At 40.6% G+C, this 21,271-nt stretch overlaps 1 protein-coding gene across 1 annotated transcript in view; it reads left to right on the top strand.

The window, feature by feature from the left end:
* slc17a6a (solute carrier family 17 member 6a) overlaps window positions 1-21,271 on the top strand; it is a 66,249-nt gene that overhangs the window by 2,649 nt on the left and 42,329 nt on the right. The window contains exon 3 of the mRNA XM_072592746.1: window positions 386-504. Within this exon, the coding sequence (XP_072448847.1) occupies window positions 386-504 (119 nt within the window). The remainder of the gene's footprint in view (window positions 1-385; window positions 505-21,271) is intronic.

Genomic DNA, 21,271 nt, shown 5'->3' with positions numbered 1-21,271 from the left:
TAATTAAAACCCAAAGCAACACGGTTTCCTGTTAATTCTATATATTTACTCTCATAATTTGGGAAGGCTGATTTTATGGTTGCAAGATGTAAAATATTGCTGAATAGCGTGATTTCCCTGTTTTATTACAGTGACAAAATATTTACAGCTATGGCTAAACCAAATTAAATTTTGTTCTCCTCATTGTATCCTCAAATATACCCTGCAACAATAAACCAAACAGATCATTCAAAGCCGAAGGTTAAAATACAAGTTTGGCTATTTGATATGGATGTGTGTGTATATATATAATATATACATATATTATATATATAAATGTATGAGATTTATCCCAGATATTGCATTATAACATGACCTGCATTTTCACCCCTCTCTTTACCGCAAGAAAGCGACGTTTAACTGGGACCCCGAGACAGTAGGAATGATCCACGGTTCTTTCTTCTGGGGATATATCGTCACGCAGATTCCTGGAGGTTACATTGCGTCTAGATTGGCGGCGAACAGGTAAAATTACTCATCTCAGAGATGCTGCGGATTTCTGGTGCGTTTTCCCTGAGGTGCCAACCTGGGTCTCTTAGTGCAAACGCTTGGGGGACAAGAGAGGACCTTAACCCATCATATACGTTCTGTTCTGTTTTGTGTTTAGCGTCAAACCGAACCTTTTACCGATGATTTTAAACTGAAGGTTTTCAATTCGAAAAATCTGGTGAGAGACAAATTATTGAACAGGGAAATGCAAATGTGATTCAAAAGATTAATTGGTGGGAAACACCTATACCCGTTTTTTGGGGGCGGGGAACATAATCTGTATCCTTATAGAACAAAACACTCTAGTTGGTAGAGTTATTTGTCGTTCTATTCCAAAAAAAACGACTGCTGTATTGGTGAGGGAAGTATCAGAATTATGGCCAATTGATGAGCGTACATATTCCTGTTTCTAAATAGGATCTGCAAGATTTCTCCTATGATCACATTATAATAATTACCAGAATACTACTGACATTTAATTTAAGTTTTAATCTCAATTTTGACTCCAACATTTTCTTCAAAAGAAAATAATGGGTTGATCATAAAATAGAACTGCAGGGTCATAAAATATTCTCCGATAATCAGGTTAATTACAACGTCTATTCCAAAACACGTTATTTTGTTGTGTTTTTATTTACACCAAACGAAAATCGTGAGCGATTACTTTGACACCGGCCTGTGGATAAATGAACAGATTAGACGATTTTCAGATAAGTAGCATTGTGGATGAGCGTTAACTAAACAGACTGTGATTGAAGAGAATGTTGTGCCAACTGTAAAGCTGGGTTGAGGAGCAGCTTGTGGATGAACCGTTTCTATGGTGCTTTACTAATAATCCGGTGCACATGGGGTTTCATCCAACCTGTTAATGAGATCCCCAGAGATTCCAACACAGTTCATCCCCATCCGAGTCACGCACTCTGCCGACTGGATCCTAGCGCCAGTCCCAATGCAATTCAACCAGTCAGAAGCCGTGCCCAATTTTCATCTGTGTGCAGGGTCACATGTCTTGGCAAGATGTTTGACACACTTTAGCTGCAGGAGGACGTGTTCAGTGTGGTTGGTGCAGGTCTGCGTAACATTGCGCCAAAATCGAGTCCAGAAAAGGGTTGAAGGGCGCTGTGATTGTTAAGGGGGAGCCTATCTGTGAGTCGAAGGATGCAAGATATTTAAAAAAATGTCTCCCATGTTAGGCACCATTTGAAACGTGCACAGTATCTGGAATTCATAGCCATCGTGTCCGATCTGAGCTAGCACATTCCCCAATCCGCTGTAGATGTCATTTTGACACTGCAATGTGCAATTTACAGCGTCTAGATTTTTTGCTCAGTTAAGAGCGGATTGTATACTATGGATCAAGAGGGAATAAAGCTTCGAACCGTTGTCTCAATTGGATCTACAAAATGACAGGGAACAATAGCGGGATGGCATCGGAAAATCCTGCACAAGTCGTTAATTTTCCTGAAGAAAATTAAGAATATTCGTGCATTTTTCCCTTAAGATCGAGGCTTTATAGACTGAGATAGCTATTTTAGATTCCCTACAGTATGGAAACAGGCCCTTCGGCCCAACAAGTCCACACCTACTCTCCGAACAGTAACCCACCTAGACCCATTCCCGTACCCTATACTTACCCCTGATTTATGCATCTAACATTATGGGCATATTTCGCAAGGCCAGTTCACCTGACTTGCACATCTTTTGTCAACATTTTCCCTCAAATCTGACAGAATTCGTTAATTTTCAGTCAGAATGTAATGTGATTTTTAATTTAGCCTTGCGATTTGTCACCTATTCCCCAATTTCACATTTACGTTTTAATTAAGTAACAGAGGTAGTTTAACTTTCTGAAAACCGCAAAGACGCCGCGTGTCTGTGTCTATCTTCATTTCTTAACACAATAATTACACCCCCTTCACCAAAATAATGGCTCTTACGCCCAGACAACTCGATGTGTGTCGGGAACACGTCCTCGGCAAGAACAGAGCAGTCTAAAACAAAGAACTGCGGATGCTGGAAATCTGAAACAGACGAACCAAAAAAAAAACAAAATGCTGGAAAAACTCAGCACCTGTGGAGAGAAAGTAGAGTTAACGTTTCGAGTCTGGAAACCCTTCTCAGGGTCGGAATAACAGTCGCTGAACTCAGACCACGCTACAGGGCAGCTGAGGTGGGGAAAATAACCCTGTAGCAATCCGAGAGGAATTAGCGAAATTGTGATGAGGGCACATTCACTTACAAAGCGGAGATTTTGAAGTCGATTCATATTTCTCCCCAAAAGAAAATATTGTGGAAAGTGATTAGTAACGTGGGGTAGGGGCTGGGAGTGGGTGGGGAATGTTAGACTTGTTTGATTGTCCAGTGCTCCAGTGATTTCGTTGTTATTTGTTCTTAAGTGGTGAAGCTTTCCGGTAGAAATTGTGAACGCAGCTCGCCTCTACAAGGGGATGGGATCCCTGGGTGTGCGGTTAGGCGCTGGGAGTGGGATGAGGTTGTGGTCCATCTTGAGTAGTACGTAACACATTGCCAGATTACTAGTCCCAGTGGTGGAGAGGTGAAGTCGATTAAGTAATGCCGGTGGGATTCACAGCGACCTCGCCACGTTAGAGTCTTGAGGATGTGTGTCGGCCACAACAGGTTACCACGATTAAGGAGCTCAGTAATTTGTACAGGAGGGGTTCTTAGCACGAATTGCAAACTCCTCCTAACGTTTCTTCATTAAAGTGCATTATTACGAGGCGCTACACTATCTTCCCAACATGCAAGTTGATTTCTCTCGCAATTCTAAATTTGAGATGGCTGCAAATAAAAAAAAGCCAACGCTGGATTTTGTGCCCATATTTGCAGAGGTTTCCCTATTCCAACAGTAAGGCCGCTGCAGTATTAGTCTCCCCCGCCCTCCCGCCGTTCCCCCTGATGGGGAACACTTCGGGAGGATGTCTCTCAATACACCTGTTCTCTGCTCCTGAAATTCGCGGCTAAACCTCCGGTGGAGCTTTACCACTCCTGTTTTTTCTTTGTTTACCTTTGAATCTATTTTTGAATCCTTGTTTTTTTTAATTGCGGCACACAAATACGGAAAATTTGGAGATACTCCCAAACGAACAAAATTCCTGAAAATTTCCAAAATATGTTCTCGCCCCCTGTGGCTGCATAGGAATTCATCAGTCACCATGAAGGTGTAACAATAAACTGCTGTCCTTTAGTCATATTCATTTTGCAACCGGTTCGCCATCACACTGGAATGTATTTGATACATGGAGCTCATAAAAGGAAATATCTTGTTCTGATCCTGACAGGACCTTTTCCACTTTATATGGGCAATTCTCCCAGAGTTAGGGATCAGCATCTGTAAAACGATGATTTGATCTGAATTATTATCGAATAAGATTGCAAATAGGGAGCATTCAGAAGAAATAGCTTTTGAAATATCGAAGTAACATATTTAGAATTGTAGCAGTTCTTCCGTTGAGGATTTTTTCCTCTCTGGCTCTGAATGGGAGATGGAAACACAGGAAATAGGACCAGAAGGAGTCCATTCGGCCCTTCGAGTTGCCCCACCATTCAATGTGATCACGGCTGATCATCCAACTCACTTTCTCCCCAAATCATGTGTTCTTATTAACCCAAATGACTATATATCTATCTCCTTCTTGATCCAGCTGGTATATATTATGTTAGTACCAGTATGGTTTGTTGGTTCGATTATACATTTATTATTATGATGAGGAAAGAAAAATACTTGGGATTGAAATAAAATATACGTTTTTGTTTAACAGAATAATATTTTTCAACGAAAGTTCGGACTTCGCTTTAAAGATGTGATGCTCGGTGTTTGCTTAAGCACATTATGGCCTTTTACCGCACAGTTCAGGAACCTTGAGAATGATATTTATTTGGGAATCACTTGTTGTTAACTATTGAGGTGGCCACATTTCGATTTAATGACTTTGCAAAGGGGCAGAACATTTGCTGCGTGCACTCACATTGATCACGTGCATATGAGATCACCTCACACAGAATGGCATCTTATAAAATCAGTCCATTCATTAGCCAATGATACCTTGTCATCTTCTCTGTCTTGTGGACCATTCCCAACAGGTAAAAAGGCGCAATACCTGGATTCGTTTCCGAGGCAATATTCCCGCTCTTCAATCTCACACGACCCTCCTTTTCTGCAACGTTAGCAGGAAAGCCACGCGTCCTTATCCAATTTTTAAAAAACCCTATCCGGCCACTTCCGGTTTACCAATTACCGATTTCTGTTTCAGGGTTGTTAAGACGATCATCATGGCCAAAGGAGCCAGATGGAGTGTGTAGCTCTAATGAGCATAGAAGAAAGCTTTTTAAGGGCAATTAAAAACAATTTTTTAAGGGTGAGGGCTCTTGTGGTAAAGTCCTTACCTCTGAGCCAGGAGGTACGCGTTCAAGTCCCACCTACCCTAGAGGCGTGTAATAGCATCACTAAACATGTTGGTTAGAAAGATGAAGGGAGCTTTTTGATGAATCAGCTCATGCATTGCCTTAATAGACAATCTTTGTTCACTTGGGTAGCAGGAAGTGTCTGAACAAGATCCAAACCGCAATGCTAGGTGGGGAAAAAGCATCAGTCGAAAGTGATCCTCATGGACGGGAAATACAGCTGGATTGGTTCACAGCTTTATTATGGTTCAACCTCATCTGGTGGACATGCTCCATGCAGTTGATGTGTGTTTTTTTATTTCAATGCATTATGATATATACCTGAAGCAGGTGGGACTTGAACTCATACTTTCTGACCCAAAGGTACATTACCATCGTATGACAAAAACCCCTCTAATGCAGATGATGTGTAATTCGGTCCTAACTTAGACATAAAAACGTTGATGTAAGCTCTTAATTAGACAATGAATAATATTCTTCTTTGCAAGAAAATAACAGGAAAAAAGAAATAGTATCAGCTGTAATACACAGAATGCCAAAAAGACCATTAAATAAAAAAAAATAAAACAAAGAATGGGTATTGATAGGATAAATAGACAATTTCTTTTCCCTGGGATAAATAGACAAGTTCTTTTCCCAGAACTGGAGGACATAGGTTTAGGGTGAGAGGGGAAAGATATAAAAGAGACCTAAGGGGCAACGTTTTCACACAGAGGATGCTACGTGTATGGAATGAGCTGCCAGAGGAAGTGGTGGAGGCTGGTACAATTGCAACATTTAAGAGGCATTTGGATGGGTATATGAATAGGAAGGGTTTGGAGGGATATGGGCCAGGTGCTGGCAGGTGGGACTAGACTGGGTTGGGATATCTGGTCGGCATGGACAAGTTGGACCAAAGGGTCTGTTCCATGCTGTACATCTCTATGACTCTATAACTGTGGATGTTGGAAATCTGAAACAATTAATCACAGAATTGCTGGAGAAATTCAGGAGAACACAACATTCTGAACAAGGGTCACTGGACTCAAAACATTAACTGCTTACTCTCCACAGACGCTGCCAAATCTGTTGAGTTTCTCCAGCAACTGCTGTTTTCATTTCAGATTTCCAGTATCTACAGTTCTTTGTTTTATATAAATGCTAACCTCAGTTTTGGAACTGAGGTGTTAAACCATAAATGATTATCAACTCCATTAATAAAACAGTGCCAGGAGAATTTTCAGATTATTTCATTAAGCCACGAGTTTAGTTTCTAACATCATTTAGTTTTCCAATATTTTACTGCCAAGGACACAACCAACAACAGACAACATCCTAACAAAATGCAGACATAAACATGCTGACAGATTCCTAAATTCACACAATTATGAGTATTTGGAATGTTTAATCCAATATTAGATTTTAGTTTTTTGTTCAGTTATGAAATTCTTTCCTCTTTTAAGAATTCGTTGCTTTTGATAATGTTCCATTTCAATCTGCCATGATACTAACAGGCAGTTAGAAGCTCCAGATTTGTCTATCCATCTGTGCATCATTCTATCTATTTCCAAACCCAAAGTTGAACAGTATAAACAGTTTTTCACTAGATCACAGCCACATTGTTATAGTTGACTGTGATAAATTACAAAGACCACGTCTTCCATCCTGATGTCATTAGGATGAGTCCATATTTCATTTTGATGTACTTCAGAAATCCAATAAAGATAAAATGAAAATTGTGGTGAATAATTATGTTACTGTCAGATTCAGGCTCATTCAATTGGAAAACTGAATAAAATGCACTGTAATTTTGCAATCTCCAAACATAGAATCACAGATATATTGACTCCCTTCCAATAATTTCCTTAAATGCTGAATTTGAGTCTTCTTACTCAATACCCTGATGCATGATTTATCTCTCTTCACTTCTACTAAAAGTAACAGACAGCTTCTCACTATTGACATTGAATCAGTTTAAGTACCAACCATACCGATATTTCCAATGACAAAGTCTGGGGTAAGAATGGAGACAAATGGCAGCAATTGTGGGAAAATGTTCCTCAAAACATTGCACAAAGCTGATTGTTGCTGAATAGGCACTGGAACATCAGAACCATCGATGCGATTTATGTTCAATATGAAAATATATGTTTGCAAGCTTAAAAATAGAAGCATCGCTGATTAAATAAAACATCCGATCAAATAATCCATTTGAAAACAATATGAAAATTATTTAACAATTCATGCTTAAAGTTCTTAGATTTTACCGTTTAACATCTTTTACCTTTTGTCAGTTTTATTTTGAAACGGGATTATATGAAACGAATCAATCTATTTTAATTCCTGGTGGATTGGCTACTACATTAAGCTTTTATTAAGGGAAAGCCTGGAAATAAGGATGTAATTTTTAAAAATCTAATTTATTTGCAATCAATGGACAATGAACCCAATTTTTCATTGTTATTTTTCTTGCCATTTCAAATGGCAAACCCTCTGGAGTAGTGTTAATGTGTCCTCAGCAATTACAAAATTTGCATACTGCAGTGCTGAAGTACACCCATCTGCATTTCCAGAATCTCTCCAAAAGCTCTGATTTCTAAGTGCTTCTCAGTTATTGGCAGAAGAAATCTGGTAATTACACTGCTGAACAGAGGCAAATCCTTTATTAAAATGTGCCAACCATTACTTATATTGAATTAGGTTTAAATGGTGGTGCATTTACATTGCCATCATCTTATTACCATCTTCTCCTAATTTGATGATGGTGAAGAGGCACATAGCCTGACCAATCAGATTTCTCAAAGCCTGGGCTATGGCTTAAAATACTGTCGTAGGAGTTGTTGTGATTTGATTTAAGGTCAATGAATAAATCAGGCCTATGACGTAAACATTAATTGTATAAAAAACTCATCTGATTCACCAATGTCCTTCAGTGACAGAAATCTTCCATGCGCATCCAACGTGGCTTACATGTGCCTTAAGATACACAGCAATGTGGTTGACTCTTATCTGCTCTGCTAAATGGTCCCAGCAAGACAAAACAAATAAGGAACAATTATAGGCTTTTTCAGCGAGGCCCATATATCATGAAAGAAAAAAAACTAATTCTTCGCTAATATAATTAGTAAAAAGAAGGCCAGAGGAATTTTGTCAATGAGGACATATCTTGAGAAGTCCAGTAATATTGTTCCAATTTCAAGTGCAGAAATGCTTAAAGTATCCTTTATTAGTATATTAGTATGTTGTTCCCTATTTTGGGGAGGCGATGTAGAGTGATCCTTTGGGTTGATTCCAGACATTGGCATATTTTCTCATCTGGTGGACAATGTTCTGACAAACAACTAGGACTCCCAAGTTGCTGTGATCCAATCAATTTCTAAGCAAGATAATGGTTTTTGTCTTTCTTATGTAAGTTGTATGGAGGATCTGATCATTGATCCCTTGTGAACAAACATTAATGATCAAAAGCAGAAATTACAAGACAATTTTAAGAAAATATTGAAATGAGAGATTGGCCTTATGTAGTGAAATTATGTGTTTTTCTATGCAATCATTTGCAAGGTTAAAGTCTCTGAAATCATGCTGAACAGTCAACTTTCTTTCAAACCTTGTAAGATTATTTAATTTTAAAAACATAAGTTAGTTGCAATTCCACTTGGGAAAAAATATGGTTGATTTCCAGTAATTTTGTGTAATTATTTATTTGCGTGTTTAATTTAGAAACAAAAGGTCCTATGAAAGAGTGACAAAAACTGATGTTGTTGGAGAAATCCAGTAGGTCTAACAGAGAAAGAAGAATTAACACATTTTGAGTTTAGTGACTCCTTTTCGTGCCCATGAAAGAATTGTGGATATATTAAACCAAATTAATAAATTAACAAGTGCCTAAAATAGTTAAACTATTGAATATGCTGGTCATAGAAAAAGTAGGCAATCGAAACAATGATTTTAGAAAATTATTGTAATCAACGGTTTGTTTGTGTGTGGTTTATGTATGTGTGTGGTTTGTGTATGAGGTGGTACCATTACAGCAGTGTCTTTGGACCACTGACCACTGTGTTTGAATCCCATCACGGCAGATTGTGAATAAAATCTAGCCCAATGGGAACTGTGGAATATTGGAAAACCCCATCTGGTTTACTAATGCCTTTTTAGGGGAGATAACTTGCTGTTCTTACTCATATAGGTTATAATTGACTCCAGATCCTCATCAATGTGGTTGACAATCCTCTGAGCAATAAATGTTGGCCTATCCAGCTACACCCACATCCCAAATTATTTTTTTTAAAAAGACAGTACAATTCTTGCCCAGTTAACAGGTTAACACATATAAACATGTACCAATAGTCAAAACATGAGTGTAATTCTATTGCATTCTGCGGAAATTAATTTTTAAAAAACTTAGCGAAGAAGGATTAACGAAAATTCATCCAAAAGCTCGTGACAAATACCTCCTGATTGCTCGGGATTAAGTGGTCATTAATAGTAAGGCAAGCGACTTTGGGGTCGAAGTTACATGGGAGGAGATATCAGACCGTGGCAAAGCATAGATTTTACATATAGTGTAGCAGTACACTGCGATGCAGTCTGAACACGTTCTCATATTGCACTAGCTCTCCTGTGTAAAGCTACTGAAATACTGCTGTAGCCTGAAGTTGTTACAGGCGATGCAAACAGTGGCGTGATGTGTACAGAAATTCTTTACATTCAATCTATTTGAAACAAAAAGAAATTGTTTTGGAAACCTAGCAGGTCTGACAGCATCTGTAGAGAGAAAGCAGAGTTAACTTTCCGAATCAAATGGTCCTTCTTCAGAAACCCGTTTCAGCTCTCTGGCACCGCATTTGTTTTTTGTTTTATTATAGTTTCTGTGATAATCAACTTCATACTTGTGGTTTAAAACATAAAACCTTTGCAAATTGACGAATTATTTCGTTAATTTGGCAATGAAACCATTGTTAAAAGTTCTGTCGGTGTCATTATAGAACAGGGACTCAGTTTGATCTTTGTTTTGAAGTGTGAACAAGTCACAGGAGGATGACAATATATCTGTCAAAGATTAAGACACCAGGAACGACCCATTTCGACAGTAACTATGGTCCCAAATCGCCAAACGATATGCTTTCACATTAATTCAATATTTAGTCTTTAGAGTAACGATTTACTGTCTGCACTCTGCAACATAGTATTTACATAATGATTATTGGCTATTTTTAAATTTCATCCATCAGTGAGATTGTGGAACACAAGACAATTTATTTGTTCACAGAATATACATTTTACATCCGAAATTCATTTTAAACATCATTTTACGGAAGGAATATTCTGACTTCATCTCTGTTGTATTCTCGATGGGTTTGTCCTTTGAAAAGTGAATCGAGAAGTCGTTTTCAATCTTCCGTGGAACACGTGCCCTTTCTGTCTTCGACTCGAGAGTTGGTGGTTGTGACTTTGTCTTGGGAGATCCTAATCGGCCCCAAATGGTTCTTAATTGTTCGTTTATTTTAATCTACGTTTTGTTTTGCGGAGAATAGGAAGGTGAATGTGTCAGGAAGCAGCGTTAAATTTTCTGACAGGATTGAAATGTTGTCCCGAGAGACAGTGTCTCTCCACCCACCAGCCCTCCCAAGTTCCTATGCTGATATGACCAGCCGGTGAATAAAACTCGATGAATGCTTAAGCATCTAATTTCACTAAAGTGACCCCATGACGATATTTTCCCCGAGTTACCCTGTTCAGTGGTATTGTTACACTTCTCTGGAGCAGGTGGGACTTGAACCTGGGTCTCCTAGGTCAGAAGTACAGGCTGTACCTGTATATCACAATGGCCCTAGTCTGATTTATTGTATTGAACCTATTCAAGCACATTCTGGGTGTGACCACGGTGTCTCAGTGGATAAGCACTGCTGTCTGAAAGTGCCAAAGACCCAGATTCGATACCTCACAGACTGTGTGTGGCGTTTGCACATTGTCCGCATTGGTTGACCCCGGGTGCTCCGGTTTCCTCACCTACTCCAAAGATGTTTTTTTTCTTTCAAAAAGATGTGCAAGTTAGGTAGGTTGGACACGTTGGGCCGAATGGCCTGTTTCTGCACTGTAGGTTTTCCATTAAAAAAAAATTCAAACACGTTGTGAACCGCTTGGACTCTTGATGTGGAGGTGCAAGTATTGGACTGAGATGGAGAAAGTCAGAAGTCACACGACACCAGGTTATAGTCCAACAGGTTTTTTTTTGAAACCGTAAGCTTTTTAAGCTCTGCCCTTTCGTCATGTGAAGTGAATTTAGACCCAGGCCTCCTGGCCCAGAGACAGGGCCAGCCCTGGTGTTAAATACATAACCACCAACATGTAAAACGTCTGGTTCCAGCAATGTTTTAATATTTAGTCTAACCCCCCCCCCCCCCCCCCATGAAAGGAAAATTCAAACCCAAAGAACTGCGGAAGCTGGAAATCAACACAAACACGGAGAACGTGGGAGAAACTCAGCAGGTCTGGCAGCATCTGTGGAGAGAGAAAGCAGAGTTTAAGTTTCGTGTCGAGTGACCTTTCTTCAGAACGGTTGAAAAGTGCCGTCAGCACAACAGACCAATCTATCCCGGCTTTCGGGTCTATTTCCTCAGTTACTCGCTGACCCGAATGAGGTAAAGCCGGCGCTATGTTAACGCAGGGTGTTCTAAATCCTCTCTGGATAGACAGCAACATACCTAGGCAAAAGTGAGGACTACAGATGCTGGAGATCAGAGTCGAGAGTGTGGTGCTGGAAAAGCACAGCAGGTCAGGCAGCATCTGAGGATCAGGAGAATCAACATTTCGGACAAAAACCCTTCATCAGGAATGAAAAGGAACTGCGGGATTTGGCGCCGGTCATAGACGTCGGGATACTCCAACTGTACTTGAACCCCAGCCGCTTTTCAGCCCCCGGTCAGTAGAGTTTATACGGATCCAAACAATAATACTCAGAAATCGAAGTCGCAGCGCTTAAAAAAAAAGCGCGGAAAATGCTGTAAAATGTCAGCAGGAATCACTGCAGAGAGTATCAGATCAATCTGAGACTATTAAAGATTACCAGCACCCGCAGCATTTTCTTTGCATGTGAAAGATCCTGATGAAGGGTTTATGCCCGAAAGGTCGACTCTCCTGCTTCCTCAGGTGCTTTTCCAGCGCCACACTCTTCGGCTCTGAGGCCATTGGGCCCATCCATTCTCCGAAGAGGATGCCCTGCTAGCCTGGCACAGATTTCTCTTTTCGAATAAAGAGCAGTAAGAATGCCTCTTTGACGTGGGGAGTTTTTGTTTGCTGAAATTAGGTCGCGTTTTGAGTTGAGCACGTTTCATACATCACTGACGTTTCAGTAAAAGAAAGAACACATTCGAATGCACCAACAATGTCCCTGTTAGCTTCCCGGTGGAGGCAGGGATGAAAATTATCTGCCAACGACTTTTCATGGACGTGTGATCTTCAGTTACTAAATGATCAATGAATTAGAGGCCGTGTGGCTCCCAGTTAGCTTTGGTACATTTATCTTTCCACAAAGGAATGTGGAAAAACACGTTAATGTGCTCGAGTTCTGTTCCTGTTGCACAGGCCAGACACAAGAATCTTTGAACTTCCTGCACCTGGGAGTCTATTTTTAAAATCACTACACCATATGTTGGAAATCCATCTCATTTCCCATCGTGAAGTGGCTTTTACATTTAGAATTATTTCTTTCGGGGAAGCGAGTGGCGGGGAACGACAGTAAGATATTCTCCAGCGCACTCAGCTGTAGGAAAGCGTGATGTGAATCATTGGGTATTGTGGCAAGGAGCTAGGCGCTTTGCTTTGAGTATGTGCAGGTTTCAATTTCTTTTACACGCAGGCTGGAGCTCAGCCAGCACAGAAACCAGTTCTCCAACACTTGTGAAGGTTTCTAATGGTCAGACAGACAATGAGAATCGTTACCTATTCATTTAATTTAGTCACGAGTCCTTCTGATATCTATGACTTAAACAGTAACCCAGAGAGTGCATGTAAACATCAATATTATGCATTTAAAAATATGTATAGACTTATTTGTTCTTGCCATGTGACCCTCACTGGCATTTATTGTCCACCCTTATTGCCATGTGGTTTAGGTACACCCACCTTGCTCTCAGGAAGAGTTCCAAAATTTTGACCCAGAACGATTGGCGATATATTTCCAAGTCAGGCTGGAGAGTGGCTTGGAAGCATAGAAACTAGGAACAGCAGTAGGCCATTCAGCCTTTTAAACCTGCTCTGCCCTTTAATAGGATCAGGGCTGATCATCTACATCCAATACAGTTGTGGAAAAAGGGATGCTTTTTCATCTTGGTGACCCAAGACCAGTGGGGTTCCACAGGCATCAGTACTTGGACCTCAACTATTTGCAGTAGATATTAGTGACTTCGAGGAAGGAAGTGAATGTACTGTTGCCACTAATATAGGTGGCAGGACAGGTTGTGAGAAAGGCTCCCAGAAATATTGATGGGCTAAGTAAGTGGGCATAATGTTGGCAAATGGAGTTTCGGGTGGGAAAACGCAAAGTTGTTCATTTTGTAAGGGAGAAGTAAAGATCAGATTATTACTTAAATTAAGAGAAATCACAGAAAGTGGCAACAAAAATGGACTGGGAGGTGGGGTGTGAAAGACAGAAAGGTAGCACACAGGTGCAGCAGAGAATCAGGAAGGCCAATGGAATGTTGGCCCTTATTTCAAGGGGGTTGGAGTACAGGTGAGCTACGAGCAGTTTTTGTCCACCTATTTAAGAATGTATCATTTCATTGGAGGCAGTTCAGAGAAGGGTCACAAGGATGATCCCTAATACAGAGGAATTGTTTTATGAGCAAAGATTAAACAGGTTAGGACTCTACTCCAGAGTTTAAAACAATGGGAGTGATGTAATTGAAACTTACAGGATTGTTAAGGGGCTTGACAGGGTAAATGCTGAGAGGATGTTTCCCAGCAGGGGAGAGTCTAAGACCAGAGGGCATAGTCTCAGACAATTTAAAACTGAGATGAGGTGGAATTTCTTCTCTCAGAGATGAGAGATGAGGGTGCAGAGTCCTTATGTATACTTAGTGCTGAGATAGATAGATTCTTGATCAGAAGTGGATTCAAGAGTTATGGGGAAAGGATTGTGGTCAGTTGATCCCATTGAATGGCACAGCAAGCTTGAGGGGCTGAATGGCCTACTCCCATTCCTATTTATTATAGTACTTTCCTGCTTTAATCTCATACCCTTTGATTCCTTTATCTCTAAGAACTATATCTATCTCCTTCTTGTAAACTTACAATGTTTTGGTTTTAATTGCTTTCTGTCTTAGAGGATTCCATAGATGCAGAACTGTCTGGTTGAAAATTAATTTGCATTTCCATCTTAAATGGCCCACTCTGTGACCTCTGGTTCTGGACTGCTTGCAACACCCTTTCAGACCAGTTCTGTTAGAAGTTTATAGGTGTCTACGAGGTCACCACACCCCATCCCCATTCTTCTAAACCCCAGTGAAAATAATCCCAGTTGATTTCCCAGGGGGATCTTGCAGGTTGTGGTGTTCTCATGTATCTATTCCCCTTGTCCTTCCAGGTGGTAGAAGGTGCAGGTTTGGAAGGCCCTGTTGAATGGGTCTTGGTGAGTCATCTTGTCAATGATACATCATGCTGTCACTGTCCATCTTTGGCGATGTGTAAATGTTTAAGTAGGTGGATGGGGCACAAGTCTTCAACACTGAAGCTAGGATGTAGTCAGGGTCAATAACCTGTATTGTATCCAACAACCTTAGATGTTTCTTCATGTCACATAGAGTTGTCTGAAATTAGTAACTCTAATGGTGAGACCTCAAGAGAACACCAAAATAGATCATTCATTTGCACTATTTACGAAAAAACATTGACAGAGTGGCTTTGAAGGTTTCTAATTTGTATATAGATTGGTACAAGAAGTCTCACTCATCCAGAAAAACAGTGAATTTGCCCAGCATGTACAGAGAGACTAGCTGCAATAATATTTCCTCAACTAGCAAAGGGCAATTTGATTTCACAATGAGTAGATTTATTTAATGGCTGAATGGTAAATAAATATTTGCTTAATAATTTTAAAAAAGCATTCATGGACTGCAGGTATTACTAGCTACCTAATTGTCTTAGAACTGAACTTGTTCGGCCATTTGAGATGGCAGTTAAGAGTCAGTCAGAGTTCTGAGGAAGGGTCACTGGGACAGAAACATTAACTATGATTTTTCTCCACCAGTGCTGCCAGACCTGCTGAGTATTTTCAGCAATTTCTGTTCTGGTTTCTGATTTCCAGCACCTGCAGTTCCTTTGGTTTTTATATCAGTGTCAATCATATTGAGACTGGAGCCACATATAGGCCAGGCTGGGTAAGAATAGCAGATGTCCTTAACTGAAGGAATCAGATGGGGTTATACAAAAATTGACATTGGTCACCATTCCTGAAGAAGGGCTTATGCCCAAAACGTCGATTCTCCTGCTCCTTGGATGCTGCCTGACCTGCTGCGCTTTTCCAGCAACACATTTTCAGCCTGATCTCCAGCATCTGCAGTCCTCACTTTCTCCTATTGGTCACCATTTGGCTAGCTTTTAATTCTGGATTTTTATTGAATTCAGAATTTGCCATCTGCTACAATGGGATTCAAACTCACATCTTCAGAACCTGGACTTGAGAAGTACTAGTTGAGTGACATTATTGCTTACAAGTTCAATGAAGTGTTTGAAAGCTAAATTAAATAAGGTTGAGTCTGCATAGATTGTTCCTGCTCATGTGTTACACTTACATTGTAACATTGCTCAGTACATTTACAGAAAATCAGTGGGAGATGTTGAAAAATGATTTTAAGTTGTACAGAGCCTGTTCATTTCTCTATGGAACAAATTGCCTACTTCCCAAATTTAAAAGAAATGCCATGAATGAATACTAAGTTAAAGGACAACATTAATAAACACACAAAAATTAAAAACAAAACAATGCAGCTCCTGGAATTGGGAAGAGATGCAAAAAATATAAAAGGAGACAACAGTGATTACAGAACAAAACTTGCAAAGAATATCAAAATCAATATGGATCTTAGTCACGTGTTAACATTCAGGAAAAATGGATGAGTTGGAGAAATATGGCACCCTTTAATTTGATTATCATTAAACAAAATGAAAATAAGCAATTGGCAGATAGGTTGAATAATTAATCTTTGTAAATATTTACGCTCAAGACAATGATATAGTTTTGACCGCCTGAAGTTATTTTGTGCACCGCCATTAAGTCATTCTTGAGCTTCCCCTGTTCGAAGGAAAGCAGGCCTAGCATTTCGAATCTTTCCGTATAATTGCAATTTTCAAATCCTGGCAACATTATTCCAAATCTCCTTTGTACAGCAATTCTGTCCTTCCTGTAATGCAGTCACTAGGATTGTGCACAAAATGCCAACTATATCCTAATTAGTACCTTATATATTTTCAGTATTACATCCTTGTATTCAATACAGGCAGGAAGCTGGGAGAACACACAGGCACCACGGTGGTACAGTGGTTAGCATTGCTGCCTCACAGCGCCAGAGACCTGGGTTCAATTCCCATCTCAGGCGACTCTCTGTGTGGAGTTTGCACATTATCCCCGTGTCTGTGTGGGTTTCCAAAAGTGTGCAGGTTAGGTGAATTGGCCATGCTAAATTGCCCATACTGTTAGGTGAAGGGGTAAATGTAGGGAAATGGGTCTGGGTGGGTTGCGCTTTGGCAGATCGGTGTGGACTTGTTGGGCTGAAGGGCCTGTTTCCACACTGTAAGTCATCTAATCAACACAGCAAGCTAGGCAGCATCAGAGATGCAGGAGTTGATGTTTCAGGTGTAACCCTTCCTCAGGACTGGGGGTGTGTGTGTGGGGAGCAGATAAAGGGGGTGGTGAGGTGAGGTGAGGTGAGGTGAGGTGAGGTGGGGATAGGTGTAGACAGGTAGAGCGTATGACCTGGTTGGTCAATGGGCGGAATGAATCCGGTTGTGGGAAGGGGAGGAGCTGGGAAGGGTGTCAGGGGATGGGGAGGGAGGTTATTTGAAATTGGAGAACTAAATGCTCTATAGGGTGTAGGTGCCCAGACAGAAGGTGTTGGTCCTCCAATAGGAGCTGTGATTTGTTTTGGCAAGGGAGGAAGCCAAGGATGGTCATGTCGGAAAGGGAGTGGTTGGGGGAATTGAAATAGGCAGTGTCTGGGAGGTCTGATTGGCCCCAACTGTGATGCTCAGTGAACCGTTCCCTAAGTTTATGTTCAGTCTCTCTGATGTAGAGAAGACCACATTGGGAGCACCTGATGCAGTAAACCAGGTTGGAAGCGAGGCAGGTGAACCTCTATCTCACCTGGAAGGGTTGGGGAGCCCTGGATGGAGGCGAGAGGGTTAGTGTATCAGCAGATTGTGTATCTTTTCTGGTTGCAGGGGTAGGTACCTGGGGGTTCGGTGGAGGGGCTGGCATGGACTAAGGACTATCAGAGGGAACGTTCCTTACAGAAGGCAGAAATGGGTGGGGAGGGAAGGATGTTCTTGGTGGTGGGGTCTATTTGGGGTTGGTGGAAATGTTTGAGGATGATGTGTTGGATGCGGAGACTGGTGGGGTGATAGGTGTGGACAAAGGGGACTCTGTCTTTATTGCATGGAATGGGTTTAGAGCAGTGGAACAGGGAATGGAGGTTGTACAGCGGAGGGCTGTCTGGAAAGACAGAGAGAGGAAAAGCATGTTGTTCAAAATAGGTGGACATTTGGGAGGCTAGCAAATGGAATGTCTCCTCATCTGAGCAGATGCGACAGAGCTACCTAATGAACGAAAGCTTCCCATGTGCCTTCTTTACTACCTTACCTACCTATTCTGCCACATTCAAGGACCTGTGGACCTGCACTCTAAGGTCTCTCACTTCCTCTATCCTCTCAATATCCTTCAGCATATTTTGTATTCCTGCACATTATTTATCCTTCCTAAGTGCATAACCTCATACTTCCCCAGATTGAATTCCATTTGCAACTTTTCTGTCCACTCAACTAAATGATTGATATCATTGTGTTGTCAACACCTATCCCTTGTATTATCAACAAGATCGATCTGCAAATTTCCCAATCATGCCCTTCCATACTTAAGTGTAAATCTTTAATATGTGCCACAAACACCATGAGACCCAATACTGAGCCCTGTAATACACCACTGAAAACCACTTTCCATTCACAAAAGCATAAGTCATCCATTACCCATTGTTTAATGTCATGGAACTAATTTTGGATCCAACTTACAACATGCTTCTGTATCCTATGGGCTTTAATTTTCCCAACCAGTCTGCCTTGTGAGACCTTGCCAAATGCCTTTCTAAAATTAATGTGAACAATATCAAATCATATCAATCCTCCTTGACTTACTCAAAAATTTGGGATTTTGAGGATGTCAAAGAGAACTGAGGTTATTTCCTTTTATTCCTTCACGGGTTGAGCTGTCGTTGGCCAGGCCAGCATTTATTACCTATCTCAAGTTGTCTAGAGGGCGGTTAATGGTCAAACACACATTTGTGGGTCTGGAATCACATGTAGGCCAGACCAGGTAAGGATGGCAGTTTCCTTCCCTAAAGGTCATTAGTGAACCAGATGAATTTTCTTGCCAATCGACATTGACCTTGTGGTCATCGTTAAATAATTATTTCCAGATTTTTTTGCTCAATTGAAACTCCACCATATGCTGCATTCAAACCTGGGTCCCCAGAAAATGACCTAGGTCTCTGGATTAACACTCCAGCAACAATTCCACGAAGCCATCACCTCCCTCAAATGAGAATACCATCTGAGAGACTTATTGATTTATACAGGTTTTGTTGTGCCTGACAAGCTTGATTGGATTTTTTTTGAAGAGATGAGTAATATAGTTGATGGAAGAATACTTGTGGATGTAATTAAGGTAGAGTTCTAGTAGACATTTGATGAGAGGCTGTTTGCTAAGGTCAAGGCTCATGAAATCTGAGGCAAACTATGAAGCTAATGTTGAATTTCATTAACTGAGTTGCAGGACTCAGAAAGTAGAGGCATTAGACAGGTGCTCAGATTAGTAGAATGAGGCTAGTGCTGTCCTGCAGGCATCTGTATTGGAAGATCATCTGTTCATAATATCTAGTGCCAACTTAGTTGATGGGATTGTATTCAACACACCCAGGTTTGTGAATGGCAAAAAGACAGAGTACATTGTATGTAGTATAAACTAGCACATACAATTACTAAGGGATAATTAAGGATTTGGTAAATGGGCAGACTATGGCAAATTAATTCCAATCTAGGCAAATATAAGATCACCCACACTTGACATTCAAAAATGTACAATGGAGTACTTCCTGAATAATAGAAATGTGGGAAAAGTGGAGGTCCCTAGACACTTTGGAACCTATGTAACTGAATATGATCAGTCCTTTGGAGATGGCTTGTAAGGCACAGGAGGTGCTAAAATTGCAGTGGAAGGTGTGTTGGGATGGAAGTGCGACATGTTCTTCCCAGTATAACGATGAATGGTAAGAATGGCAATAGCTTGCCTGCCTACCATCTGGAGACAATGAAGCTAATTAATTGGTTTATTGCCAGCCATTCTATGACCCCTTTGGGATTTGCTCAAAGTCAGAATGGCTGCCATCACACAGCAAGTCTGCTAGATTCCTAGAAGTGGCCATCGGTAGCTTTTTGCCTTCCTTGTTGAGAGGGGAAGCTTTGTTTTTGGAGGTCTGTGGTCCAGAGTGACTCTCCAATGGCAGTGGTTGCATCTGTGTCATCAATAATTACTGGAGTTTCACCCCCTAGTCCCTGGACGGTCCATCTCACGCATGCTTACCAATATCTTCTGCTGGATCTATGAGGACATTCTATCCTGGTGGTTTCCTCCATGTGTACTACATGTGGCACTGCTAAGGCCTCTATGTTGCTGGTCTTCAGTTTGGATTATTGTCCGAGAGAGACAGGCCACCATCCTTAATGGATTGGCCTCTCATGTGTGGTTTCTTAAATGACTGCCATTTGAATAGAGAGTCGAGAGTGCTCCCTTAGTTAAACACATCACAGCCTTAACAAAATCATGCTTACTACCATAAATTATTCCATACCTCTCCAAGTGATTAACGCTGTCAGAATACTGAGAGGCCTAAATAGAGTGGACGTGGAGAAGATGTTTCCAATAGTAGGAGAAGGGATTTCTTCAGCCAGACAGCGATGAATCATTGCTGCAGAAGGTTGTGGAGGATATGTCTTTGAGATTTAAAACAAAGATAGATAAATCTTGATTAGTAGGGGAATTAAGAGTGTGGGGAGCAGGAAGGCGAATAGGGTTGAGAAATATATCAGCCATGATCGATTGGTGGAGCAGACCATATGGTCTGAATGGTCTAATTCTGCTCCTATATCTTATGGTCTATCTCTTGATCTTGATGTAAAATAAAGCATTTTCTTAATCTTCCTTCCCCTCTTTTTTACTTCCCTAATTTCATTTTTAATTTCAGCCCTGTGCTTTCTATACTCTCCAAATTTCCTAAAATATTACATGTTGAGATAGTCTTAAGCCCTATTTTCTTCTGCTTTATCTTCCCCTGTATGCCTCTGCATAATCGAGTGGCTCTAGATTTGTTAATACTATCCCTTTTCTCTGTGGGAATTAAGGCGGAGACTCACTAAAATTAAGGTAAACAAAATAACACCATTGCAGGAAATGATAGTATTCAAGATTGGCACGTTCCCAGGTCCAAATCAATCACGATTTCATTGAATAGTAGAATAGACTCAGAGGTTAAATACTTTCTCTGCTGCTGTTGAGATGTTTTTCATCCAAGGGCTTTAAAGGAAATCCTTGAGAAAATTACAGATACCCTAACTATAATCTTCCAAAATTGTCTTGAATCACCAAAACTGAGCACATGCTTTCACTATTTAGGAAGGCAAATGATGAAAAATTAAAGACCAGTTGGTCTGACACCTGTTGACTGGAGATTGTTTGAGTCTATGATTAAGTATGATGTGAATAAATACTCTGAAACACTTTTAAAAAATTGCTGCTGATCGGAGAAGCCATCATGGATTAGTAAAGAGTTGTTGGCAGGCCCTCAAATGAGAATACCATCTGAGAGACTTATTGATTTATACAGGTTTTGTTGTGCCTGACAAGCTTGATTGGATTTTTTTTGAAGAGATGAGTAATATAGTTGATGGAAGAATACTTGTGGATGTAATTAAGGTAGAGTTCTAGTAGACATTTGATGAGAGGCTGTTTGCTAAGGTCAAGGCTCATGAAATCTGAGGCAAACTATGAAGCTAATGTTGAATTTCATTAACTGAGTTGCAG

The sequence above is a fragment of the Chiloscyllium punctatum genome, chromosome 22 (assembly GCF_047496795.1).
Source record: "Chiloscyllium punctatum isolate Juve2018m chromosome 22, sChiPun1.3, whole genome shotgun sequence".
Lineage (NCBI taxonomy): Eukaryota > Metazoa > Chordata > Chondrichthyes > Orectolobiformes > Hemiscylliidae > Chiloscyllium > Chiloscyllium punctatum.
Note: the sequence above shows the minus strand (reverse complement) of the source record. Positions and strands in the feature narration are given on the sequence as shown.